The sequence below is a fragment of the Calliopsis andreniformis genome, chromosome 4 (assembly GCF_051401765.1).
Source record: "Calliopsis andreniformis isolate RMS-2024a chromosome 4, iyCalAndr_principal, whole genome shotgun sequence".
Classification (NCBI taxonomy): Eukaryota; Metazoa; Arthropoda; class Insecta; order Hymenoptera; family Andrenidae; genus Calliopsis; species Calliopsis andreniformis.
Genome location: NC_135065.1, coordinates 12947465 through 12974880, shown reverse-complemented (window position 1 = coordinate 12974880; position 27416 = coordinate 12947465). Strand labels below are relative to the sequence as shown.

The 27416-nt window shown below is 41.6% G+C and overlaps 2 protein-coding genes and 1 long non-coding RNA gene across 10 annotated transcripts; 2 read left to right on the top strand and 1 right to left on the bottom strand.

Moving 5' to 3' along the window:
- Positions 1 to 1606: 1606 nt before the first annotated feature.
- Positions 1607 to 27416, top strand: Shep (RNA binding motif single stranded interacting protein alan shepard). Of its 7 annotated transcripts, none has more exons than XM_076375878.1 (11): positions 1607 to 1804; positions 19898 to 20332; positions 21339 to 21553; positions 21724 to 21782; positions 21902 to 21993; positions 25919 to 26070; positions 26158 to 26311; positions 26388 to 26582; positions 26844 to 26936; positions 27018 to 27181; positions 27278 to 27416. In XM_076375878.1, the coding sequence occupies exons 1-10, from the start codon at positions 1748 to 1750 to the stop codon at positions 27165 to 27167; spliced, it is 1602 nt and encodes a 533-aa protein (XP_076231993.1). In that variant the 5' UTR covers positions 1607 to 1747; the 3' UTR covers positions 27168 to 27181; positions 27278 to 27416. The 7 variants fall into 7 exon arrangements, with proteins under 7 accessions (XP_076231993.1, XP_076231992.1, XP_076231990.1 ...); XM_076375877.1 differs by having other exon boundaries at positions 25913 to 26070; XM_076375875.1 differs by having other exon boundaries at positions 21902 to 22026.
- Positions 14568 to 15367, top strand: LOC143178139 (uncharacterized). The gene is made up of 2 exons (XM_076376637.1): positions 14568 to 14629; positions 14744 to 15367. Coding segments are annotated over exons 1-2 (336 nt in total). The 5' UTR covers positions 14568 to 14627; the 3' UTR covers positions 15078 to 15367.
- Positions 18048 to 19906, bottom strand: LOC143177750 (uncharacterized). 2 transcript variants are annotated; one of them, XR_013001640.1, is made up of 2 exons: positions 19722 to 19906; positions 18048 to 19547 (listed from the first exon to the last, which is right to left on the bottom strand). It is a non-coding gene; the product is annotated as an uncharacterized LOC143177750 (long non-coding RNA). The 2 variants fall into 2 exon arrangements; XR_013001639.1 differs by having other exon boundaries at positions 18048 to 19537.

Sequence of the window (27416 nt, the reverse complement as noted above, 5' to 3'; positions counted from 1 at the left end):
CTCTCAGCGGCGACTCTGCTTAGTTTCGGGCAAGATGGGCGAACCTCGCCGGGCAGTAGCTTAGACTCTACCTACAAGACAACACATACACTAAATGTTTCCTAACCACAAGTAACAATTGTACATTTATTTTATTTAAGGGAACACAAACTCTATTTTTGTAACATGCTGTATTAGTAGTGCTCCGTGGAATTTGTACGATAGTAGAGAAGAAAAGGTGCCGAGGCCACGCGCGAGGTAGCGAAACGGACAACGACGACGGAATAGCTACACGAGAGAAGAAGGATATAGAAGAGAGATTTCGCCGCGACAGACACGCAACAGGACAGCCCGAGTGCCGTGGCGGTAAGAAGTAGTGAGTTTGGAGGGAAGAAAAAGCCGTGAGAGAAAGGGGGCGAACGTAGCACGTTAGATCCGCAGAGGACGGAGGAGGACGGGCAACATAAGGACCCGAGGGAAGACAGAGGTGGATATATCGCCGAGACACGAGCAGCGGAGGACAACGACAAAGGGGACACGGTGTGTAGGTCTCCCGACGAAGACGGCAACGGAGGTGGATAAGGACGATCGCGACGCGACAGTGGCCGCCGTCGCCGCCGCTGAGACTGTAAAACGGCAGCGAAGTAGGTGATAATCCTCGCGTAGCCTAGCCGCCCGTTCGGTTCGCTCTCGCAGTGCTAAGGCGCAGGGCCTCGATATACCCGGCTGTGGTGCGTGTTTTAATAACCAGTTACGACGTGGAGAGAAAAGTGTACGACCGATATTCAGCGGCAGTGAAGTGTACCGCCGACACACCCTCTTGACACTCGGCATCCGTCTCGTATCGCCATCGGTATATCGGCTCTCTACCCCCTTCTATCCTCGTCATCCTAGGCCCGTTTCAGATCCTCGCTACATTTACGTAGTACACGCGTGTGCATTCGGTGCGACTGCGACCAGAAAGCCGCGCACACCACGTCCCTCTCTGTCTTCTCTTTTCCTCTCGTCTCCTCTCCTTTCCTCTCCTTTCCTCTCGTTATATTTTTCTCTCCTTTTATCCCTCGGTTCTTCCTCCCGCCTACCCCTCTCCCTCCCTTGCTCCCTCTCCCCCTCTCGTCAGCGTTGAACCACTTGGTCATCTCTTTTCCTACCGTCTTCGCCTTCCTTCCTTCCTTCGTGCAAACGATTTATCCAGATTCATCGTCGACGGTTCGAAACCGTACCGGCTATCGTCCCTTTGCGTCCGGTACACAACCATACCGTACTTCGTCCTAGCTCTACCCCCTCCCGACAACCCCTCTCCCCTCCCCCGTTGTGGTGTCCGTACGAAGAGCGTCTCACCCACACGTACACGCGTGCAGACACCTATTCATCCTCTTTTTCCCTCTCTTTCCTCCACGTCTCTTTTTCTGCCTCCACCCCAGTTTTATCGGCCGATCGGAGTGCAAATTTCGTTTCGTGACCGTGCTCTTCTCTCGGTGTGGCTTCTTCAGCATCTGACCAGTGTGTCTCCCCGAGGAAATACGAAAAACACGGCTGACGCCGCTCTCTTGGCAACGCCAGGCCGAAAGCCAGCCGACGACGTACGGATAGAGAAGAGGGAAAGAAAGGGGGAGAGAGAGAGAGTGAGAGCGCGTGTGTGCGCGAGTGAGGGAGATAGAGATAGATAGAAGGGAGATAGAGACAGTTTTGCGCCCGTGGTAATAGGACCGACGACGGGGGCACGGTATCGTTTCGTTCGGCCGCCACGAGCGATAACACCGCAAACATGTCCGTGAGAATGGAAAACGTACTCGCGCCGAGGAAGCACAACTATAAAATGATGGTGAGTACCCAGCGGAGTGTCTCCTCTTCTATGTATTCCGCGGTCTAACGCGATTTCTTGCGTGGCTCGAGCAAGATCGCCGGTCAACGTGCGCCGATCGTGTCGATGGGTGCACGCTTCCCTGCGTGAACATAGCTGGATTCTCTTCTCTGTGTACACGCGCCCGTTGGGAAGACGTAGGCATTACCATGGGGGCGGCCGATGGCCACGGACCTTGCGGAACCGGCGTAGTTTGACAGTTTGCCGCGGGGCGTCTGCTGCCCCACCCAGTCTCCTCTTTCTCTCCCCCACCCTAACCTTTTCGTCGCTCGTCTTTTCGCTTATCCCTTCTTTCTTTCTTTTCTTCCTTCCTTCCGTCCTTTTCATACTCTGACGTGTGGCGCACCGAACGGGTGCCAGAGCGTTTAAAACCCATGCTCTCGAGTTTTTGGCCACCCGATCCGTTGAATTTCACGTTCAGAGGCTATCGATGCTGGGAATCGCATGGCTACGCCAGAGTTCGCGGGTTTCGATGGGGGATACGCGGGGGAAAGTTAGGTTAGTGGAGTTGGAAGTGTTTTTAAGTAATGGTAGTGGCTTCGACAACTTTGGAATTCGTCTGAAGTTACTTGCGAGCTTCGAAAGGCGTGCACATGAGTTCGATATGAGATTCAGTAATGTTTCTTGTATTTGCGGGATATTGGAGTATTTGGGATATATCTAGAGCTATTGGTTCTTCGCCTTGGTGAATACAGAGCAGTCTCCGCTTTCGACAATTTTGAATCTCCATCCGAGGGTCACAGGCTCCCGTTCTTGTAGATACGGTCCTGACATTCTGCGCAGACTCTTGCCGTCTCTTCCTGTTCTCTGCCTACTTTCAATTGCTACGCTTTTCGCAGAATAATTTCATATTTTTTCTTGCACTCTTCATTAATATTCATCTCCTTTCTATTTCTGGGAATCTGCAAATCTAACCTCATCAGCATCCCCTCTTATACAAAAAACGAAAAAATGTTATATATTGAAAACTTTTCAATTTCTCTTAAATCATAGAGTTGCATGTGCAGCAAAGCAACCTGAAAAAAAAGTTCCTCGTTGTTTCAGAATTACAAGCGAAAGAAATCTTAGAATAATTATCTTCTTGAAGATAGAATTTTCTCGCGGCAATGATCTTCCATTTTTCTCGGAGAAAGTTATCGTATTTCCTTATTTATGGATTTACATATTCACGACGAAATGTTTGACATTCGTTTGACGCATTATGGTCAAAGTGTTTTCGTCGATATTTAACCGAGTCTCGCCGCTTATTAATGCGATATTTAGCCGCTCGTGAAAGCGACGTGGAGCCACTATCCGGAAGCATTCTTAATCTGCACATTGAAATTCGACCTAACGCTCGTCAGTGTAGCCAACTTCGTCGCGTGCTTTTAGTAACGCACAATGTCATTTTCGTGTACTTTTTTCCCCCGGCGTATTAAACCCCCAAACGCAGCTTCTGGTTGCCATTTTTCGATAGCTTAATGTTTTTCCAGAAAAAGTTAGGAATGGAGGAACTCGTGAGATTTATAGCTTCCTTATTCTTCACTTACGTATAATTATGATATAAATGTTGAATAGAAGCCCATAACATTTTGTTTTACAATCGACGACGTCGGTAATTTAGTTTTTCACGCGCCTCTGAAGTCTAATTATTATTAATATAATCGTTGCAGAGGTTATCGCACGGTAAATGCGTTTAAACGGATTGACGTGCCAAACAGCTGTTCTTTTCAGTGCTGCCAATCGCCAAGTTAAGCGAAATGTGTCTGTTTTTCGATTTCTTTACCCGGTTTTAAGAGCTTGGAATTTATTAGTGGATCGATAGCGTTCAATTGTTACAAAGTTATCGAACTTCCCAAAAATGGAATCTTGGATTAGAATACGTATTTCGTATAGTCGTTACGGTAAAAAAAAAAATGGCGGATATCGATTCGAAGCAACTACTTTTGTTTCTTCCCGTACTTTGAACTCCACAATCTGAAGTGTGTAATTAACAAAGTAAATATTTTATCAAGCTCGTGGAATTCTATCTGTAACATATTTAGACGATCTACTGCAACGTTTGATGCATTTTACGATTGTCTTGTTTTTTTATCTGTACACTGGTAGCAATGATTTTACACAAATTGCTCTTAAGAACACGATTTTAATTGATACAAGGAAATTACATCTTCTTGCATCTAGGTAAACTTAGGAACGATAATCGAACGCAAGTACAGTATCATTTCTGCTCATTGACGAGTTTATAGCTTGGAACAAATTTTCGAATTCGACTCGTCTGTTCATAGTCACTTTGGTTTGATAAAAAAAAATGTGAGTGGCGATACTAGGTAAATAAAATTCTTTTGCTCAAAATAATTTCAAATTATAACGCTGTCATAACCAGGAAATATTTTTCAGCGGGCTACATAATTAATTTCACAGTTCGAGCAATCGTTCAGCCCTTCATTGTGTTTCGAGTCGTTGAAAGTCAACGTCTCCAACAACTTCAAGCTTCTTTGCTACGGCAGTTAATCAAGACGCTAAAGTTTACAAACTCGGGCCATGTTATTAACGAGGCTCGCGTAACTTATTGATAACCGTTGCAAAGCTGTCGTCTAGTACAAGCTGAGCATGAAATTTATAGAGTACGTTCGCGTGTCTTTAGCTCGTCTGTTCAGCGGTCCTTTAGGCCTGTCCACATGTGTTTTACACGCTCAGGGAAAACCCTATCCGGTGTCGTTCGCTTTGTCGTGTTTCAGGAAAGTGCAAACCACTTTGTTAACAAGGTTGCATGCCTTTAAGCGAGTTTTTATTCACGAATCAACTTTGTTAAATGTCCAACTAATTCAGTCTCTCATTTTGACTTTATTTTCTTAGGTTATGTCGTGTTCCCAGTACGTTCTAATGATCACTCACGTAGAAGTGTGACCAAAAGTCCAGGTCTTCGTGTTATTTCAAATATTATGCCACTTTCAATTTTTATCTCCGAGGTCATTGAACCTCCATAATTATGAATCCGTCTTGAGCCGCGCAAAATTCGATCTGAAAAGCAAGCGCACGTGACCGTGCAAGTTTTATGAGGCCTTTTGTGTATGTCCCGGCGATACTCGTTGATCGTAAAATACTAATAATAGGCGATGATCGTGCAGTTCCAACTAGCGCCATATCGAGTTTCAGGATTGCTTTCCTAACAGTAATTAAACGTTGAATCGAAAATAGTCCCCAGGTAGGCGAACGGATAGGAGAACGATTTTTCTTATCGCGTTCCTCGATATCGTTCCCCCGACTCGTCCCTTCTAGAGGAAGCATTTTCACGCGCTAGGTTCACGCTCGAACGTATAGTGACCACTTCGGTCGATTGACGTTGGGAATTCATAACGATAATTGGACCGATCTGTTTCAGTCGCGATTACGCGCGCGAGTCCCGCGCTTCTCCTAACGGCGATCGTCTCGAGGATAGATTGTTTAGACTATCAATCTGTTGAATTCTGAACAGCTTAAAGGATTTATTTTACTTTGCTAGTCTTGCGATAATCGCTATTTTTCTTAAATGAGCGTATATTATTAAACTGTTTCTTCATTTGCTATTACGTAGTAATCCTAAGGGATCAGCTTAATATTTTTTTAGAATTAATCTTAAGGGAATTCCCAAAGCAGATCAGAGCTACTGTCCCTACTTTTCATCTCTCAAAATCAATCACATTCACTTCTCACAGTCTCAGATACAGCTACTCGATTATGGATGCACAGATATAGGAACAAACAAAATTGCGATATATTATTAGGGTTCTCCAAAGAGGAAGAAAGGGAGGAGGGAGGGTTCCACAATTTGTAGGCGGACAGAGGAGGTGGAGTGGTCGAGCACGCGTGTATACGCGAGCAGGGACAGAGAGAGAAAAGAGAGGGAAAGATAGAGTGGAAAGGGTTAGGAGCAGAAGGGAGGAAGGGCCCAGGTAGGGTGCACAGAATAGACGCGGCAAGGATATCGATTATTTGCGGTTGCAGCGACTGCAAGGCTCTCTCCCTTCGTCGGGCGGGGACCGACACCCGGAAATCTCGACGATACACCAGCGAACCGAGATTAATCTCATTTTTGCCTTCCGGTTTTGAAATACTTCTCAATCGAGTTACGTGAGCGAGGGGTGGATCGATGGACCGTGGGGAAAAGGAGGGAGAGAGGCCAGAGCCCGTAGACACAACAGTCTGCCACTGAAAGATTATTTTTTTCTTTTTTTCGCTCTAACGACTCGTTTATACACTTTGCTTCATTATACAGGCTGTGAGAGACTGTCCTGAGCCTTGCAGGCTTCTCAGTCGAATGAAACACGCTTAGCTAAATATACAAGGCGAGTCAGTGAGGACTATTGTCTAAAATCACTCGTCGTGGAAACAATAAAAGTAACTGGTACAGTTATACTCGGTACTAAGTCTGATTTTGAGGGCCAGGGTAAGCTCTAGGTCACCTTTTAAATAAGTTCTTCTTGAGTCACCCTGTATAGCAGTATACAGGGTGTTTCTAAGTTTAAGGGTGATTGGGGACGACTAACGAAAAGACTTCTTATAGGAATTTATTCTCTTAGCTTGTTGATTACCAATACCTACTATTTATAAATACTTTCCTATCGCTTCTTAGAATTTTGCTCGAAATGACCACCTTAGAGTTCATTGTATACTAACAGAGGCTTCCAAACATTTCAGCGCATGAATACAGTAGATAGACGGTAGAGAGAAATCGGTTCGCCAGGTTCGTAGTCGAGAGGCGCATAAAATCGAGCGTTCGAAGGAGCCTTGATTTATCGATAGCGAAAGAGCGTTCTTGTCCGAGAAATCGAAGTATCCCCACCGCGATGAGCCCCGATAAGATGGTATCTTGCATGCCTGCGGGCTGCTCGCGACCTGAGGAACCTCGGGCGCCGTTTTTCCGTCAAATTGCTTGATTACCCTTATTGCTCATCGGTTCTAATGCCATTGATATATACGGCCTGACATTTCACGAGAAATTGTCTTCCCTCAGCTGTGCTATGGTCAGCTGTCTTTTTCCCCCAAGGTTCAAGATCCATCGAGAAACAGGCTAAGTTTTACTCGGTCGGTTGAAAAAGTAGTTCTAAAACTAGTATTAAAAGTAGCACCATTGTCCTCAGTAGTTCTGATAACTATGTTTTATGACTAGGGTCGTGAACTCTTTCGATCCACGAAGAGGGTAGCCTTAGAAGTGGAGGCTCGCGTCTGTCCGTTCGTGTTACTCCGAGAACCTGTATCGAATTCATGCTACGGGATTCTTTGATTGGCTTGTTGCCAGAGTTATGCAGTTATGATCGTGTCGACGTCTGATATCGCCCCGTTAAACTTCCCTAGTGAACGACAATCTTGTAAAACTAATAGTCAGACTTCAGGTGCTGTGATTTATGCGTTCGGCTTATTTCACTGTACCTAAACCCTAGAACGAAGGAAGTCTAGATATTTCTTTTCATTATAGTTCAGAACAGTCAGCCTCTAGTTTGTTAGCCGTCCCAGTGGTTGACAGTGAACGGTTGGAAGCAATAGCCACGATAAAGCCAGGGCACTGAGAAAACACGAAGCGTCTCGTGATTGATAAGCTAGGGAACGGGACAGCGGAAAGGGAAAGTCGGAAACAACGGAGTGTATCAACGAATGAATCACCGAGACGAGGAGCAAACCAGACAGACACGACTCGGAGGTTCATTTGTTGGCATACCGCTCGCATTTAATGCCCCCGCCCTGGGACCGTTAAAGAAAAGTGGCCGTCACGAACGGAAGGTACCACCTACACGAGGAGACGATGTAATAATCCCTTTGCTATTGTCTTGCGTACGTGCTCGGTTCACAGTTGGGAGGAAAAAATCGTTTAGACTGGGAACGTGTTTGCGCTGAGTCTAGATATCCAGATGTCCAGTTCGATTCCTTTTCCTCCATGACTGGCCTCTTCTGTGTGACTGTAGAGGACATTTGGTTTGATTATATTTCAGTAGTAATTCGATAAAAATTGATTGAGTTAAGAGAATACCTTGCGATGGTAAAGAAAGGAGTTCACTACTGTAGGTATTTAGACTATGTTAATATTAGATTAGATTACATGGGAAATTTCTTGAGTTCACCTATGTAATTCCTTCTACTATGATTCATCTTTTGAACTTTCCTTTGATTAACATTGTACCGATACTGTGGGAAATTCCTTGGATTCCACGTATGTATATAGTATCTTCTATCATGACTCGACTTTTAAATTTCCATTTGATTAGCATTGTATAATTTCATTTGGAATTCAAATATTGTAGAGACATCATTCAGAGACCCAGAGGGTCCCAGTAATCTAATCTAATTGGAGAAAGGAATATCTCTAATAAATTGGCCCCTGAAGAGATTGAGTCAGTTCACTTTCCAAGGCACCGATTCTCGGCGAAGCAGAAAGCCAGCCGAAACTGGCGCATTTGATTCACTAGTTGGCCTTGACGCGGTTGCTAGAACCCGGAACTCACCTTGACGTTCGCACCTGCACTATAAGGGGCCTACTGTCCATAGCCCGTGGCTAGGAAATTAATTGAAGTCACGGTGTAACGGATGTGGGTGCGATTGCCGATGCAACCTGCACGTCTCGACGCTGAGGCTGACCCACGGTCATTGGCTTTTGCAATTTCTCTTTGGAATGTCTTTCAACAGAGTTCAACCCATGCTACATTATTATCCACCCGCGTAGGAGTTAAAAACATTGCCTGCAAGAAATCACAAGCTTAGCGAATCGAGAAAAATCTCAAAGTACTTCGGAGATACTCGAGAAAAATGCTCAAAGAAAAATGAAAAAATGTAGAAAGTACCTGTAGACAATCAAGGTCCATCTAATCGAGGTTTTACTGTGATCATTATTAATATTTTCACATAGAACATGAATATCAGCAGAAAAAGTTGCAGTGTCTCCACTCACGTGTTCGAAAGCCTCTAATCGTCGGCTCGAACTGCTAAAGTGGCATCGTTTGAGAGCCCCGTGGCGAGAGAGAGAGAGAGAAAGAGAGAGAGAAAGAGTGAGAGAGGGATAATCCGTGAAGCGGGGAGCAAGTTCAAGGAGAGAATGGTGGTAACGGGTCCACTCGGGCGAAAAGCAAGAATCGTGAAAGATGATTGGATTTCCGAGGGAGAGGGTCTCGCGTGAGCGCGCGATACGGGACCGCAGAAACTCGGCTCTGGCGCATATCTTTCGCGGACGATCTCATTGTTTCATGAGGTAAGGACACGGAAGCACGCGATCCCTGGCTAATAATACTCGCCGTCGGCCTAAACTCAGCTAAAGGGTGTCAGACTCGAGGCGACCAGGCAGTCAGCCAGCCCCCTCTCTTCTTTTCTTCTCTTCATCTCTTCCCTCGCTCCTCTTCTCTTTTATTACCGTCTCCTGGCCTATGCAATGCTGTGCATCTTCTCGGTGACGTGCTGCAACATCGCAAGCTCCCTGGTATATATGTAATTTACTATGCAAGTGGTTGGAACTGGTACATTGCTTCAACTTACTTCAATTGACTTCCACCACGTTGATGATCTGATAGGTGTCGGTAAACCTGACTTATAGATTCCTCGGTTTTTGTTAACAATTTCATTAGTTCAAAGGACTAATCTGGTTTAGAGAGGCTCTCGAGAGCCACAGAGAGGGTATTCGAAGAGGGAGGTTTGAGAACTCTGCTCTGTAGTAGCTGTTCTAAGATAGATCTATGCAAACACACGTGTCCACTTTGAAACCCTCGAAGGACCCCAACTGGACTGGATGTCCCCCTCAGTCTGTCTAACCAGTACAAAGAGAGTCTGCAAAGTATTGTGCCATGCGTCTGCAACTGCTCGCTGATACAAGACTGCATATATCCGTGAGGAAATCTGAGAAAAACGCCTTGAGCTCCTTCCGAGGATATCGAGCCTTTGGGTGCACGCCAGGGAGAATTATCGATCAGTTTGTAGCCGTATGCAGAAAGGTTGAGCGTTCTCTTCAGATTCGGGTCAGCCTTCGACTTCGACGATGAATATAATATTAATCCCGCGGCAAATGCCTTCATGTTTCGTAGGATCTCTCATTTTTTTTCTACTACTATTACATTATGTAAAATGAGCTTCATTTGGAAACATTCTTCTCATTGCTTTTTCAGGCAAAAGTGCGTCGGCTGAGAAATCAATTCTGAACTCCTCGATGAGTCTATAAAAAGAAAACATTGTATCTAGGTTCTCCAGTCGTTTTTCAGAAATTCCCGAGACAAAGGATCCTCTGCGAGTTCCTTTCACCATTCGCTTCACGGCGATATTCGCGTGTCGCTCGGACTGGCAGGAAAACTGCTAGAGAGGTTCCTCTGTTCGTGGGTAGACGAGGTAGACGCACTCTTACCTGTCGGCTAGTGCGAAAGGTCATTGATTGTAGCGCGGACTGAGCGAGAGATGGGGAGGAGAAATGATCGGTTGATCGGAATTTGTTATGCGTTGGATTCCAGCCGTAGGCAAAGGTGAATCGTAAGCCAGGAAAGTCCGCAAGCTCTGGTATCGCGTGTTCGAGCGAGATTCGCTTGGATCGATGGACTGGAGAGATCCATGTCCTGCAGGCGCGTATGTGGGTCACGCTGACGATATTGATGATGCGCGATTAACTGGCCATCTGCTTCGGAGGATGTCGAATAAAACCGGATTTTGTCGCGGTTTCTACGCTGTTTGATTATGTTCTTCAGGCGACCGAGCTTTCGATTCTTTTTTGCCACGAATATTTTCATATAATTAGTTGAGTCTTCTTTCTAAAAATAACGAAGTACGTCGTGAAGAATATGGGACGTAAGATGTGCAGAAAAATAGAATTAGGAAGCAAGAGGATGGCTGAGGGCTTGAGAGGTACTTGGCAGTGGAGGAAATAGGAAATAGAGATATTAGGGATTAGGGAGAGGAAATAGGAAGTAATGGGTAAGAGGAAAAAAGTAGAGAAAAAGGAATAGGGAATAAATTGCAGAGTGTAGGAATTAGTGGCAAGGAGGGGGGAGTAGGATATTGAATTAGGGTCCAATGTCACAAGGGTTCCAAGAAGCATGACCTACCATCTATGGTCGTCGGCTAGGGGTGGGGGATCAAACCTTCTGAAACCCTTATGGTATTGGGAGGAGGCCATTTAGTTACCTGTGCACTCCCAGAAAGGTCATCCGTCCCCAGGGAGACAAGACCAGCACGTAACCAAAAATTACTAGTCCACTCTTCTAAGTAATCTGCAAAGAATTAATTAAATTTATAATTCCGATAAAACAACATTTACTATAACAATTTTTACTGACTTTCGAATAATTTATACCCAATAATTTTCACTTTACTTGCTGCAACAAATTGCAAATTATTTTTCACTGATATATTCTTCTGATTTAAAATGTTCAATATCCATGTTGAATATACATTCTATTACCAGCAGCGATTGGTTGTTTACGGAATATTTTCGTGTGTGTTTTTCTTATCGGATCCGTCGATCCGCGGAACAGAAAGTCAATCTGATAAGAGGCCACACTGGTTATGAGGTATACAGTGAAAGTTACGAAGGACGCGGTAGTTTTATTTGAAATTGCGCCGACGGGGCCCGGGCCCTCCTTCGGAAATCATTCACGCACGATGCGTGCCTCGATCGATCGATTTTTATCGTCTTAATTAGCCAGCCACGACTAATCGAATTCCGCGAACGATTCGCCGTGCTCTTATGTAAATTCGACTTTCGTTTTTACTTGCGTGCCGAGCAGGAAACGTTGAAAATGTTGATTTAAGTATACTGAAACAATTCTTTGTAATATTCTCCCGTGTTTTAAATAGGAAATAATAATGACAAAATATCAGATACTTGTGCATTATCGATAGACGGCACATTTTCTATCGACAATGATCAATTGCCTTTTACTATTGAATTAGAAACAAATGAGACGGTAGTCGTGGAACTAATGAAGCTAGAAAATCAGAAGAATTTCTTGCTCAATTGTTTTCCTTTTTATAAAGGTGTTTTTACTGCAGTAAGAATGAATAAAAGCGTTCCATCGGTGGTGAGATACAAGTTCACTGACTTGGCGATGACTAATACGAAATTCATTACTCGACGGCTAACGTTTCCTTCCAGACGGCTTAACGGCGCTCCGATAAGCGCGAATACTATGCGAATTACTGGCCTAGAACCGAATTACTAATTGTGAAAATCCCTGGAGGTTGCATAGGGTGTCCTGTAATTCTTGATGGCAGTTGAGAATTGTACGTTTCCTGTAGAAACATCAGAAGTTAAGAGTCTAGTTTTCTTTTATGGATTTCCTAAAAATTTACTCAATTTAGATGATTGAAATTAGTGATTTGATTGATCGCGTACTGACGCGTATTTACGAGATCTTAAAATCGATACTGTATTTCGTTGTTTCTTGGATACAAAACAACTGCTGTGTTTAGCGTCCTTCGAGCAACTTTTTGGACAGATTCCCAGATCAACAGGTTTCGTGGCACCAAAAATGCGACGTGGCTCGTATTGAAATGATTACGCGATCAAGTTGCCTCACATTAACCTGGACACAGCAATAATTGACTCACATTGACCGGAAATACGGGCGACCCTATAAAAATAATACTTTTATCTCCTATGGAACACGATATTAATCATACTTTTATCTTTCTGTTTCAGGTAAGTCAACGATTCCATTACGAAACACTAAGTCTACTTAACCTCCTCGATTACTCTAGGTATGCAATTCTATTTTTTCAATTTTTCGCTCTCAACCTTGAAGAATATTAGTTCATAATCTGAGCGAAATTTTGTACGCGTCTGGCGTATAGAATATTTCCTGCAAATAACGTTCTCGCCAGCAAAGTGTTTGACTGCGTTGCCCAGTCGGTCACGATACGTTCTTCATCACGGAAAATATTTTCGATCGAGAGCCTCGTTGGAAGCACGCTGTCTGTGTGTTCGAAATAGCAACAATATTGTTGACGCGGTTCCCTTGACGTGCAAGAGAATCGTGTTTCGATATTAATTCTCGCGATGGCCCCGATACGATTGTACAAAAGAGTCGATAAGCACGTAGTTCGTGTGAATTCCGATCGCGTCGCGTCGTTCGTTGACAGATTTCTATGACCTTCCCGTATCTTGCCCTCGTGCATTCGGTTCCGGTAGTTCAGCCACGGAATATGGTCGATCAGAAGGTGAACGTGTCGCTGTGCACTCGCTCGCCTCGAGGTCGACCTTGCTGGTACAACGATCTGAAAGTAATTAATCGTGGTGTTCAGCGTGAAATCGCCACTTAGTATTCTGCGGTTCGCTTGACACCAAAATCGTCCTCGGTTACCAAGTCCGCGGCCATTTTTGGGAAACGTATGTCTGATGGGATGCGCATGCGTTCCTATAATTTATTCGTCTCTGAAAAGTAACCGGGTATTCTGCTGAAAATATTTCTATGGTTGTAAGACAGAACTGCATAAGTCACGCACTTACTTTTGTTTTCGAGAAATTCACGATCAGACTTTTAAAAATAAGTTCTTTTGAAACTGTGATGCGTTTGTTTTAAAGTAAGATATTTTTTTCTTCATTGTAGAGATCGATACTTGTTTGATAGGCGTAGATATTGACGTAGAGAGTGAGGAAAGTCACGTGTTAACTTCGAGGTTATGTAACACCCTCCTTGGAAGAGAAGGATATATTTGAATGTATCTTCTAAGTATTGTTTCGAGATAATAGAATGTCTCTCATGTGCAGATTTACTCGGTTATAATTCAGCTTTTCGAATCTGTACGTGAAATTATATTTACGAGAAAGTAGACTATTGTCTTGTTAAATTTGAAAATTAGAAATTTGAATATTTGAGTAGTCGATTCTTTTTCAAACATCCGTAACTTTTTAACAGAAGAATTTCCAAAGTTAAAGCCAGTGTTTTTAGATTATTCTTATCAAATATTATTTCCTGCTGTAAAAAGAAGTCAGTAATTTTTAGGGCCCTGAAACGAAGTTCTCATTTTTCCTTATTAATTCTGGGTGATAAAATTGGACAATTAAAACGTTGTTCATCTGTTTCTAAAGAGGTTAGAATCGAAAGTTACGAACGAGTAATATCGCAGTTCGATACATAATCGATCGCTCGGATCTATCGTTAGTCGTGTCCCGCGAAATACAAAAGGTACAGTGGCGTGTCACGGTGTTGCGTGAGTGCGTGGCGTACGTATCTTCTCAAGGTGAAGAAACGGAATGTCCGGTATGCGCCGGCAAAGAGGAACTCTTTCGCGGAGGGATGAGCAAGCTTGACGACTGGTTCCCTCATACCTGCTGCTCCCTCCATTCTTGCCACTTTTCTTTTCCCGTCCCCTCTGAACCATTAAAGCCTCATGCGCATGCGCTTCCACGCGCGTCGTCGATGTGTTCAGCGATGGGACCGATCTAATTCATCGTTTCTGCAAAGGTTCAATAGTCACACCTTCATCAATTTCAAACTTTATGAAAGTTCCCTTATAGCTACATCGGTAATCTACAAATTAATACGGGTATATAACTTATAGGGTGCGCAAATAACGAATTGTTTAATTTTTTTCTAGGTTAGGAACGTTCTCTGATTTGTTACTCATTCTCTCATGGACTGAAAGAGTGGATTTCTTATCAGAATAGTTGAATCACTGCATCTCTTGGATGTTGCATGAGAAATCACGATTCTACAATGTCGTGGGCACACGCGATGATTTCATTCCCATCACTATACAGCCATGCACGCCAGCGCCGCGTGAAACAGTCAGTGGCGTATCAGGGGAACACCGATGGCAAATATCGAACGCGTTTTTGAAGTTTCGTTTTGTTCCATCTTGAATGTAGGGATCATAAAGACAGTTTAATTCAGAGTCTATAATCTGATTAACCGAGGTCTTACCGTATCAACTACCTATTGCAATCTCGATTTCACTCTCTACTCGTTGTCGTTACAGGAATGATGTACCTAAAGAACCTGCCTTTGCAAGTGTAAATTACGAGTTGGAAATTTTATCCTGTGAGGTAATGGCTCGGCGTCTGCGCAATTCTGCCCGAGTAATTGAATCGAGCGCGAAGGGAAAAATTAGAAGGCCAAAAATGAATTTGCAGGGACGAGGTAAAGGCTTAAAAGTGTCTGCCCCCTCGAATCGAGAACTGCGCCACTGCGCGAGAGTAGTTCGAGTACCTGTACGGTCTATATCTGTTACTGTATTCACTGGCTACATGTATCTTGGCCGTGAAGCAGTAAACGGGATTAAACCGAGTTGCAAGTCCTCTAACGCACGTTGAACTTTATCTGCTCGCTTCATCGACTCGTGGCTATGGTCGCATGCGAGAATTTTAGCGCCGTAACGGTGCTTTTAGAAATTGTCTGACACGTTTCATATCGAATATTTGAAGCAAGTACCGTGCAACTTTATTAGTGTTCTTTGTGCCATATTGAATGGACAGGTTCATGCACTATATTGAACAATTATTACATATGGGGACGTTTATGAATCAAAGTACAGTCACAGCTTCCGATAAATGGATATTGAGAAATGGAAGGTTGAAAAATAAAATAGAAACCAAGACTCTTATTATATTCTTTTCTTAAATTAATGGGCTGTAAGGATACCTGCACGAGGGTACTATAAAAGGGTGTTCACATAGAGATAACTAATGCATCAGACACTTTTGAGAACAAAGTGCGTATACAAGTTTAAAAATCAGTGTCACTTCAATGGGAAATTTCGAAATTTATTGTTCCTTAAATTTCACCCGCCTAGAAAGTCTTACACTTTCGAATTATCTCTCTAAAAAGTTAAAGAAAAAAAGATAGAAATCTAATGGAATTCAGATGTTACTCGAGTACTGCGTTTTCTTTAAAAAAAAGAAAAGGGAAAAGGATGAACTACATGGCAAGGAAGGAACGCGAGACATCACATCAGGAGTATCAATGAATGTGTTAATTAATCTTCTTAACTGGTCGAATTTCGTCCGAAAGGCGTCGAACGACGTCGATCGAGCGGTTATTTTCGCTACACGAATGCTTCCGAAGGAAAACATCTCGTTCCACGATCTCTCACGGTCCACGCTAATGGATCTCCGGTAGGCCCGCGTTTCAGCAAAAAGAAGAAACGCTATCGTATTGGCAGCGCGAGTTCGCTCGCTAATAGAGCGTAACATTCATGCGAGATCGTACAAACCGACGTTGTTTGGCCTGTTCTGGTATGTAGGACATCCTGATCTTCCTTGGCAGGTCCTTCCTTGCTATACATTAACATAAAAGAAAGCGTAGCTCGAGTCGCATCCTGGCGATGCGGTTTTATTCGAGGGAAGTGGGAGTCTGGCATTAGGTAAATCACTTGTTGCTTCTTTTAACCATGTGTGAACGTGGGCTGAGACTCAAACTGCAAATATAGTAGTCATAAAATGTAATACGATGAATTTCAGATCTGTTCAGTTTTCCATTCTGTGAATCCATTTCTGAGCGTCTGATTTGATTGTCAAGAGTGGAAAAAAATAAGGTGAAACACTATTTTAGAAAGCGATTATGACCAGCGACCGTCATAGTTTCACGTATGCTGGGCGATTCGATAAGGAGCCCCCGTCGTTATCGTTTATCAGTGACCTCGTGCGGTCACGCCTCTCCGATAAGAAGAAAGACTCGCACCGATCCCTGTGTGTCTTTTCACCCTCTATTTCTATTCGGTTAGTGTACCGTCGTTCACATTATTAGCTTCAAGGAGAAATTGACTCTTTCTGAACTGTGCAATACTTTCACAATTCTTCTCATCAATTGTGATGGTCGCTGATAATCAAATCTATCTTTAGAATCTAAATCCATGCCTCTGTACTTTACTTTTCTTCAATCTGCTTATATCTACTTCCTTCCAGTACAGATTAACTAAATACCCAGAGCAGTTTCAAAATACTCTAAGGAAACTGATAAGTGATGAAGTGACTGATAGCCAAGAATTCATTTCGTCAGTGAGCCACCTCCCTTCGTTCACGTAAGAATTCGCATAAGAGATACACCATATATTTGTGAAGGACGGGTAAGAAAGCATCGTTAATTAGCTTCATCGTGAGTGTTAGCGTATCAGGGGCCAGCATTGAAGAAGGTCCCCAGTTACGGATGAAAGGAACTGCTAAAGCGAAGACGAGGAGGGGCGAGAGGAATAAGAGGCGTCGCGAGCGTGGACCAATAAAGGATCGACGGAGCGATAACGAGACGGAACGATTTGCCCGTAGATGCCGCCGGTTCAATTGAACGGCATGCAGACAACGTGGCCGTTGGTCACTGCGAAATAGAGAACGACGTGTGAAATGGGTATCGTGATGTACCGACCGGATGCCACTTCCTGCTTACCACGTCTGCGCATCATTGTAACGTGCACCGTGCCTAGCGATGGGAATAAGACGATTCCAGGCTGCCATCGGGTCACCCTCGATCCATGATTTCATCTAGAGAACGTGAAAGAACTCGATCTTTGAATTTTCGCGGGCTTTTGAGATCCTGGGGACCTTGGAGGCTGCTTAGACCATCTAGCAAGCTGTAGAGTAGAAAAGGCTAAATTTCATTATTAATTAGACTATAACATGTCTCAATGGATCAAGTTTAACAGTGTATTTCCTCCACAGCAAGTGAATTTTTTATCAGAGATATTGTCTGCTAATAAGGGAGGAAAGAAGTCGGTGAGTGGTACAGGAAGTGGCAAGGCTTGGGTTTCGTGATAACTGATTTACGCCACTCTCTCCTTTTCTCTTCCTTTTTGCTCTCTCCTCGTCTGGGGCTGGTTCCTCTGCGAACGGTAAACCGTGTTATCACAGCTATGCCAAAAATGTGAATCGGTCAAAGAGAGGGAGGCCTTTCTAAAAGGAGTCGTGTGGTATGCAGCGTTTGAAAGTCCTGGAAATTGCTTGTATCCCCGGTATCATGAGACGGCAGAGACTATCCACGTTGACAGATTTATTTTTAGTGTCGCTGCTGGTACTCAACCGCCTACACAGAAAATGCTGTGGATCTTTGATTATTGGAGCAGGAATCGTCTGACTGTAATGATAGTTTTTTTTTTCTTCATTTGATTTATTTTTGGCTGAGGAAACGTGTGATTACGTGGCTGCCTACGAAGGCCTTGTAGGTCTCTTTTTTGAAGAGGTGATTGAAAGGCACAGTTTTACTTGTGCTTCGCTTCATATGTAACTTCTGAATATTCGCTGAGAGGAAAAATTAGAGAAGGTTTTGATAGACCAGTGTGAAGTCTGTTCTTAGCAGGTTGTCCTTTAATAATGGAGGTAATTGAATGAAATAATGAAACTCATTTTATCCAAGCAGCAGTCTCTATTGACACATTGACATTTAGTGCACTTCCACCGCGCTACCATTCGCAAAGAGTGTGCCACTGCTGTAGCCCAGACCGTGACCTAAACCGACAGCATGGTCATATTTCTTGTAGCTTGCGCTTGTAGCTTGAACTTGAAGACGATGTCGTGGCAAGTCAGTGAAATATCTCAGGTATTTCTTGAAGCATCTTCTAGTTTTTTCCATTAAAATATTCACCACAATTTATGAAGGCTCTACAGTAGAATTCTGTAACTCCAAGATTTATATCACAAATCTTTCACAGAGAAAATAGCCTCAGAATAGAAAAGCACAGTGAATCGCATAGAGAAGGGTAACATCATCAAGTAGCTTTTGGATTGAGCATTGATTAACAAGATTCTCATGGATTAACCAGTTTAAAAGAATTTTCTACAAGCATCTGTTATCTTATCAGTGCAGTTGTAATCGTAATAACCTTTCGAATCTACATCGGGGGGCCGTGTTTATGATTAGCAGCCTATATAAAAACATTTTCGTGTCTCGTCAATTAATATTTGGCCGAGGTCAAGCATAGATAAAGAGAGTAATACTTGAGCGCACGTTAAATTCCCTGCACGAACACGTCCTTCGAAGATAACTGCGAAATAAGTATGATTAAATGTACGAGTGTTTCCAGTGATAGTGCTTCAGAGATATGTATATGTAATTTGAGCGATGAAGGAGTTTAAATAGATACTATTTCGAAACGATGTCGAGACCTGACAATGGAGTCATTTTTTATAAGGGAACGAAACGATAAATCGAACTGAAATTAATGAAGTTACTTTCGGTGGTAAAGTAGAATTGAAATGTCTTCAGAGACACTGGATATCCATCAAGAACTTTTTGTGCATTAACTTCAGCGGTCAAATAGGCCTTCCAGCTGCTGGCGCACATCGCAATTAAGGCTCGTTCACGCCTATGTATGAACAAATTTATTTGGCAGCAGCCCAACCGATTGTATTCGTTGGTTGCGCGGACTTGCTTCGCTAAAGACGCTAACTGACACGAATTTGTTGTGTAAATGAGTCTAATTAGGGAGACGCAGCGTAATCGTTCGTTTCCAGGCTCTGTGTACCGAGCTTGGCCCAAATTTCGTAACAAAATTCATATGGAAATGTTTTGTGTAACAAAAATGTAGGTTACAGCCTTTTTGAACTTAAACTCGATTCTACCAACAGCTGCAACTTCGATAACACAAGTTTCATCTTTGGTGCAACACGTACAGTCCAAACCACTAGCCACAGTTTATCTCTCTGTGCTCGGTTACTCATCATCGGTCCCCTTCTCGAATTGGCCGTGCCATCAGCGTCCTGCTACTCCGTCACGTTGAGAAATGCTATGGCTCGCGTGACCGCGCATTCAATTAACATTACTGCATTCCTCCGAGAAGAAACAGCACCTGAAAGTATCTGCATATATAATAATCTTTCGCTATTATCCCGTTTATCGAGAATGGAAGGGTTTCATCTGCCTCTATCGTCTCCAAAAATCCCTACACACAACCTTCCAAATACCACGTAAAGTTAGAGTTAGCGAGAGGGTCAGTCCCAGGTGTGATCTTCAGAGACAAAACTATAACTTACCCTCTCCCTCACTTTTGGTGTCTCAAAGACACCTGGCAAAGCTCAAGAGTACAATTAACCCTTTGCACTCGGTCCTCCTCTTCCATTCATCTCGCCCCTACACGTTCCTAATAATAATATCGATGTTGCTTGAGCCTTCCAGGACAAACTGATGTACACGTTTATCGCTGTTTCAGGGTACGAATGGTCCGAGACCGACGTACGTGGGTGCTAACAATGGCAACGCCGGTGGCGCCGGGGGCGGCGGCGGTGGCGGGGGCGGCGGTGGTGGCGGCGGTGGCGCGACGGCTGGCGGCGTCGGCGTCGGTCCAGCGAGCGGCGGCGGAGGTAGTGGCGGCGGCGGCGGCGGCGGAGGCGGGCACGGACTGAAGGGGAACACCGGCGGCGGGCCACGAGGCGGGAACCCGGTGCAGTACCGTGCGAGCGGTGCCGCGGCTTGGGGCGCAGCGCCGCCCTCTCACGCGGCTGCGGCTGCGGCGGCGGCGGCTGCTGCCTACCCGCCGTACACGCGGTACCCGAGCGCGGCGGCAGGCCAGATGCCCGTCGGAGCGCAGCAACTACCGCCTACGGCGAATCCTTACGCCACCGCCACCTACGCACAGCACGCGTCGGTAAGTCCTCTTTTCGAGTCCCTCTACGCTCCTTCCTGAACCTCTCTCGCCGAGCATTCGTTAATCGTTCAGGGGACTTCGCGCCGCTTCAATCAGCCGAGCCTCTCTCCTTCGGAGGCTCGCCAGTCGCCCTTGTGCCTTGAGCGCATGCTGCTTCCTGCGATCGTCCCCTCTGCGTTCCTCAACTTCTGTCCGCCGAACGAGTCGTGTCCATTGATTCTTGGGAAGTAGAAGCATCCTTCAGCTTTTGGCAACGATTCCTTCTCAAGTTTGGAGACTGAGACGAGCTGGGAGGACCTTTAGTAGAGATAGGAGTGGTGGATCTGCACTGGCGGAATGACTGTGCGGTGTAAATATGCCGTATGTTTCTTTCGTGCTCCTTCGCGTTAACGATTCGTGAGGATGTTCCTGGGGGGTGGGGTATGGTACTGAGGAGAATCGTGGAGGTTGGAGTGCAGTTTGCACATGGGTGCATTGAGTGTTTGTCGGTTTAGTGGGAACACGCGAGCCGGTGCGAGATTCTGTTAGGCTTGGCGCAGCGAAAGGGGTAACCCCCTTCCTAGTGGACCGGGTGGGGCCACGACAACGCGGCATTACTGCTCCTTGCACGTTGCGCGATCTTTCTGACTTTCTTTTGCTCGATATTTCGAGGGTGACTCTCCCTCTTTCCCTCTGATGGGGTTTCTTGATTGATTCTCCCATGTATGGATGATTTTTCGTCGCAATATGAGGTGTATTCTTTCATCTGTTTGGACATGCCACTTGCTGTCGATATTGGCCGGTACACTGTAGCAGGCTGATATCTCTTTTATGCATAATTGCACTTCGTTTTTTGGAAGTTTGATCAGTCATATTCCTCCTTTTTTATTCCTATTTTTTGGATTTCTTTTGTTGAGTAATCTTGCAGTATTTCTTAAGAATTTGAATTTACACTTGATTATTATCAATTTGATTCTTACTACATTTTTGTTGTAATATACTATAGTATTTATTCAATGTATTGCAGTATGGTGGACAACGGGTGCCTACAGCCTCCTCTCCTGCTAATACTAATAGTAGTTCGAGCAGTGCTACTGGCAGTCAAAGTGGGACAATGAGCACAAGTCTTAGCAATAATGCTATACAAGGACAGCAGGCAGAACAACTATCAAAAACAAATTTGTACATCCGTGGCCTCAACCAGAATACAACTGACAAGGACCTTGTTAACATGTGTTCTCAGTAAGTGGCTCGTGTAATTCCAAGCAAGTTCTACATGTTCTATAATAAATCTGGACTTACAGAGATGAATGATCAATGTAGTGTTACGGTTTAATGTGGTATAAAAGAGCGTTGAAATTTATTTTACAGTATGGGAAGTATATCATTTCTAATACACTATGTTTTTGCAGATATGGAACTATTACTTCCACAAAGGCAATTTTGGACAAAAACACGAATAAATGTAAAGGTACTATATTAATCTTTATATCATTTTGTATTTTGCTTTGAAAAGTTTGCTCTTCAATGAGTTAGTGTGAGTGATTCTCACTTTTTTTGACTAATTTTTATCTTTGTTGGGTGTTGCAGGTTATGGATTTGTAGACTTTGAGTCACCAGTGGCGGCAGAGGGTGCTGTGAAAGCACTGGTCGCCAAGGGCATCCAAGCGCAGATGGCGAAAGTGGGTATCTGGTTGCTCCGTAGACTGCCCAGTGTACGTTGGTTGTGCATGCAAGTACAGTAATACCAGAGTAACAGTAAACCTTTCTTCTCTTTCTTTCTTTCCTTCTCTCTCTCTCTTTCTGTCTTTCCTTTTTCTTTTTCCAGTTTCTGTTTCTGCCTTATTTTGTTTTTTCTTTACTCTGTCTTTTATTCCATTCTGTGTCCATCTGTGGTCCTCTTGTTTTCGCATATTTTCATATACCCCTTACATTCCCGTTGATACATAACTATTAAATGCTATTAATTTGAGAAAAGTTCTTATTCCAGTACTACTGTGACAACTATGTATACACAGTACCTTGATATATTATTTATTCATATGAAGTTGGATAAGAAAGTACTGAAAGTCTAAACACAATGTGGATGCCATGGTTGTCTTTTAGTAATCATTAAATAACTATTCATTAATGTCTACACATTTTTTTGGTGATAGTATTAAAAGTGATTTGTTGTGTTTGCTAAAAAATAGTATTACTACATAAAAAATGAAATAAAAACTACAGTATTCCTTCCATTAACTACAAGCACTCTATTATTACTTTGTAAGTTATTTTATTCCAGTATATTGGAATTTATCTTTCCTTCCTAGAGAGAAAATGTTTTTCAAGACATGGTATTTAATATTTTCATAAAAAGTCATTAAACTATCCAATTCTTTTATGAAAGACAAGCATTGCATCATTTCCATGGCATCATTGCTCTGCTCTCAGCCCCTCTAGACTTGCTTGGAATTTATATCTTGATAAGAACTACTTAGTATTTTATAACTGTTGCGTCATGTAGGAAAACCATGTCTAGTATAGTGGTATCAGATTAAATTAAGATTATAAATTTTGTAAGGAATATTTAAAGAATTGAAAGTGTTTAGATGTACCGACAAGTGAGAAGGGCAATCTAATAAGAATTTTATGGAATAGTAATGAGAAGTACTGCTACTAGAGGGGTGGTTCATATTTTCATTGGTAAAAAAATAATCAGAAAGTAATATAAATATTTGAATTTTTATAGCATAAATTGATAGTGAAACTATCAGTGAAAATATAGTAGCAGGCAATTATGCGCAAATCAGAGTAAGGATAAGTTTGTCCTTGTAAAGAAACAGTACAAAACTCTTCCTCTTGCAACCTGTCTCACTTGTCTAAGAATCTCTAGTATTCACCAGTTCTCTCTGTCATTCTGTCTTATGTACCTACCAAACTATTGATGCTTGTTGCTGTACCTCGGCCATAAATTGCTGATACTGCTGTGTCAACACATTTATAATTCATGTCTGAAAATTGCATTTATTTCAGCACTAATTCAAGCCTTTAGCAAATACCTAATGTGCTCAAAATATCTGTGTTCATGTCCTACATAAAATACTTAATAGTTCACAGTCACAGTAAAAAGATTCCAAAGTTCTTCTAAACACTTAATCGAAATAGATTATTTTAAAACATAACACATGATAGTAGTACCTACAAGATTCGATTACAGGCACAGTGTAATACATTTTATTTCTTTTTGGAGTTATTTGTCAAAGATTATATTTTCATAGACAACAGTGTACGTTTCTGAAAGTTATCGACTATTTTTTTTTCTTTCTTTTTTTTTTTTTTTTTTTTTTTTTTACCTACATGCGCACATTCCAAAAGAATTATTGGCTCTTGCCTATATTTATTGCTCCAAAAAACTAACTTGGAATGGTTCTTCTAATCTGGCCGCAGTAGAAGCACGGGGTGCCATCAGCAGCTGTGATGATGTCAGTCGCATGTGAATTGATTACAACTAAATAATGTACCCGTCATTAACTATGCTCAGGGTACATGGTACTTACTTACCAGTTAGTGGTGCTATGTGAAGATCAGGTGCTATCTTACTCCTGGGGTGTTGGTTGGCTCTTGATTGACACACTTGGCTTAAATAATAAAGTTTAACCAGCACACCAAACGAATTTGGATGTGTATTTGGGAATTTTCGAAAGTTTTAGTTTCACAATGAATTTTAGTTCTTTAGCTGTAGAAGTAAAAATATTAATCAAACTTTTCATTTGATATTGCGTTTGATAACTCTCTTAATAGTCTACCTGATCATGTACAGTTTCTAGAAACACACAATATGTTAATGGCATAAAAAATCCCTTATACACATTCGCACTTGATCAAGATGTAAATCATATTACTGAGATAAATAAGATCATTAAGAATATATTCTAGTTTTATAATACATATATGTATATACAGATATATATATATATATATATATACATATATGAGTATATATGAGTGTATATGTATATAATATTTTTTTTATAAATATATATATACATATATGATGCCATCAGCTTGGCTTATATCATAATGTTTTCATTATTTATTTTTTTGTTTTAATGCATTCGCAAGATTGAAGTAAATTGTCGTAAAGTATAAGTATATTCAAGTAACTGTAGAGTTGATTGATTTTTTGAAAGAAATGGTGGATCTCAAAATATGCTTGAGGGTGCATAAACATTGAACTCGAGTTAGAGTTAAGTTTAATGTACATATACCTTCTCTTTTTTTGTTCTTTGCATATGTGAAAACCATGAGTGAGAAAAACTTAAGCATGAACACATGTATATGTATGTGCATATATCTTACATACAATGTGTTTTCTGCAGTATCGTGACAATTGTAATTTGGCTCACTTTCATTTCTGTCTTATGATGTAACTGTATATATGTGAACATGCCTGTGCTTTTTATCATGCTTGTCTCCAACAACGTGTCATATGTGATTGGAAATATATTACTGCTTTGAATGGTTATTCTTAATATTGTCTAGTAAGAAGCAATTAGTTGGTTTGCATTACATACTTGTTATTTGTGATGTAAGCATATGTAATCGTTAAAATAAAACTTACAGACCATTATTGAGAAGTAGAAAATGTTCAAAAAATTGTGAATATTCTTTACTAAATTTTACTGTTGCATTGGCAATATTTAAAGAAATATTTAAAGTTGAAAGTATTTATAATATAGTTGAAAGAGGCTAAATGAGCTTAATGAAAACGATTTCAATAAGATCAGTGATATAGTTTGGCTATATCACTATTAAGCATTATTTAATTGTGAATGACAATTCTGCCTTACTTTTGACTGAAGAATGATTGCACAGGCGATATTCACTACTGTGAAAAGTACGATATTTTTATACGTGTGAACATGTCTTGTGCATAATTTAATTTACAAGCACCATGAAGCAAATTTGGAGAACCACCAGAATGTGGTAACGTAATGCCCTGAAGCATGATGATCTTTCAATATTAAAAATTATAATTATCTTCATTCTTAAAGTCGTTTTTAATCATTATCTATTGGTATTCAAAGTTAGATGAAAATCATTGTCATAGTTTAATGCTCCTTTTAGTAGTATCACGTAGATTTATGTAATTTTTTGAGAAAAAGAAAACACTGATAAGTTATGTATAAGGGATTTGTGTTTTAAATATTTTATCAATTTTTAGTTTTCCAAATTTCTTGCATTATTGCATTAATATCAATTTTAATTTCAAGTTGTATCATTTTAACATTCGTAATGGATTGTTAGAAATTGTATTTGGACTGAATACTAGCATATATTTGTTTTACATAGATGCACAAAGTGTCACACATTTGCAGTGTTCATCTTTTGATCTTCTAGAAGAAGCTTTTAATGTTCTTAGCTATTCACGTGTAATTATAGTGGTTTTCGTCTGTGCATTCATTCAAAATTATAGTCGTGAAGGAAATTGCAGTAACATCTTAAACATGAATGTTAAAATGATAGATTCCAAACTTTTTTAAAATTTATATAAATACATATATACACGTTGAGGAATCTACTACAATAAGTTGCATAGTATTTTTACTCTCTTCTCAGCAACAGGAGCAGGACCCCACAAATTTGTACATTGCAAACCTACCACTGAGCTTCAAAGAAAATGATGTTGAAGGTTTACTTGCTCAATATGGGCAAGTTATTTCAACGCGTATATTACGTGATACTGCTGGACAAAGTAAAGGTGTTGGATTTGCGAGGTCAGAATTATTCGCATTTATTATTATTACTGAAGCATAGTTACTATAAAATGCTATCGTATTTCAAACATGATATTATTGCTACAGAATGGAGTCTAAAGAAAAATGTGAACAGATCATTCAAATGTTTAATGGAAAAGCACTGCAAGGAGCTAAAGATCCTCTATTGGTAAAGTTTGCTGATGGCGGTAATAAGAAAAAATCATTATACAAAAGTACAATATGGAGAGAAACTGGAGAGGTAAATTTTATCTCTACAGTAAACTCTGAACGATGCGTGATGGACATTTTTAATAATTGTCGCCAATATTTTACAGAATATGACTTTGAATTACGATACAAGCGGCGTTGGTCAAAACGGAGTTGCAACCACTCATATGCTACCCGCAGCAACTTTAACACAGTATAGTCGTCACTATGGTCAAGCATTACCTGGTTATAGTGTACCAGGAACTCCTTGGGTTACTCCTTACTTGGTGCAGACTACCCCTCCACATATGCAACAGGTCGACGTGAGTTTTTATACAGATTTTTTTGTTGTTTTTGTTGTCTTTGTTCTCTTCATACTTTTTTTATATTTTTTATCTAGTATTCGTTTAATATTATTTTCTATCGTTTTCTTCATTTACTAGGATATATAATTTTTTTATTTATAATATGTGAAAGAGGTGTATAATTTTATTCATATCATAATAATAAGCTTGAAGTTATTGTTCTACTTTGACAATGGAACTAATTGAACATTTTACTTGAACGTAAATTTTCTGTTATAGATGATGCCATCAGCTGATCCCAGCAATCCACAGTACAGTATGATTCCTCAACTTACTACACAAATGTCTACATTGCATCTTGGCACTGGTTCCGTAAGTGGTTCTGTCCTTATCGTTCTCTGATTATAGTATTTTAGTGTTGTATTTTTCAAACGAAATATTTCGTTTTTTCAGTACATAGCAGCAAGCCCGCATCCTTATCCTTACACTACTTACCCTCCTAGCATTATTCATACCATGCCATTGGCTGATTCTGAACAAACAAGTAACGCAGCATCTCCTGATGACTCCTACCAACAATACCAAGCTCAGCAGCCCAAGTAGGCTACGGTTTTTAGGTATAAACAGTCATATTTCAACAAGTCTTTATCATATTCAATATTTCTACAGAGATCGATTTGAGATTAGACAAAACAAAAATTGTGGTATTTCAGATACGAATACACCGAGGGTTACGTAAGTTAGGAGAGCCACACCTGTTGATACGAAGGATTATATTAATGAAGAATAGATGAGACTAAATACATTACATAAAGTCAGATAAGATTCTTCCTCATGATAATTGACTTGCCA

Excerpts from the sequence above, each read along its gene's own strand:
- Shep (XM_076375871.1), top strand. The coding sequence starts at position 1,748 with ATGTCCGTGAGAATGGAAAACGTACTCGCGCCGAGGAAGCACAACTAT. Across the intron at positions 20,333-21,338 it reads CCTACGCACAGCACGCGTCG|TATGGTGGACAACGGGTGCC; the intron begins GTAAGTCCTCTT and ends AATGTATTGCAG. Across the intron at positions 21,783-21,901 it reads AAACACGAATAAATGTAAAG|GTTATGGATTTGTAGACTTT; the intron begins GTACTATATTAA and ends TGGGTGTTGCAG.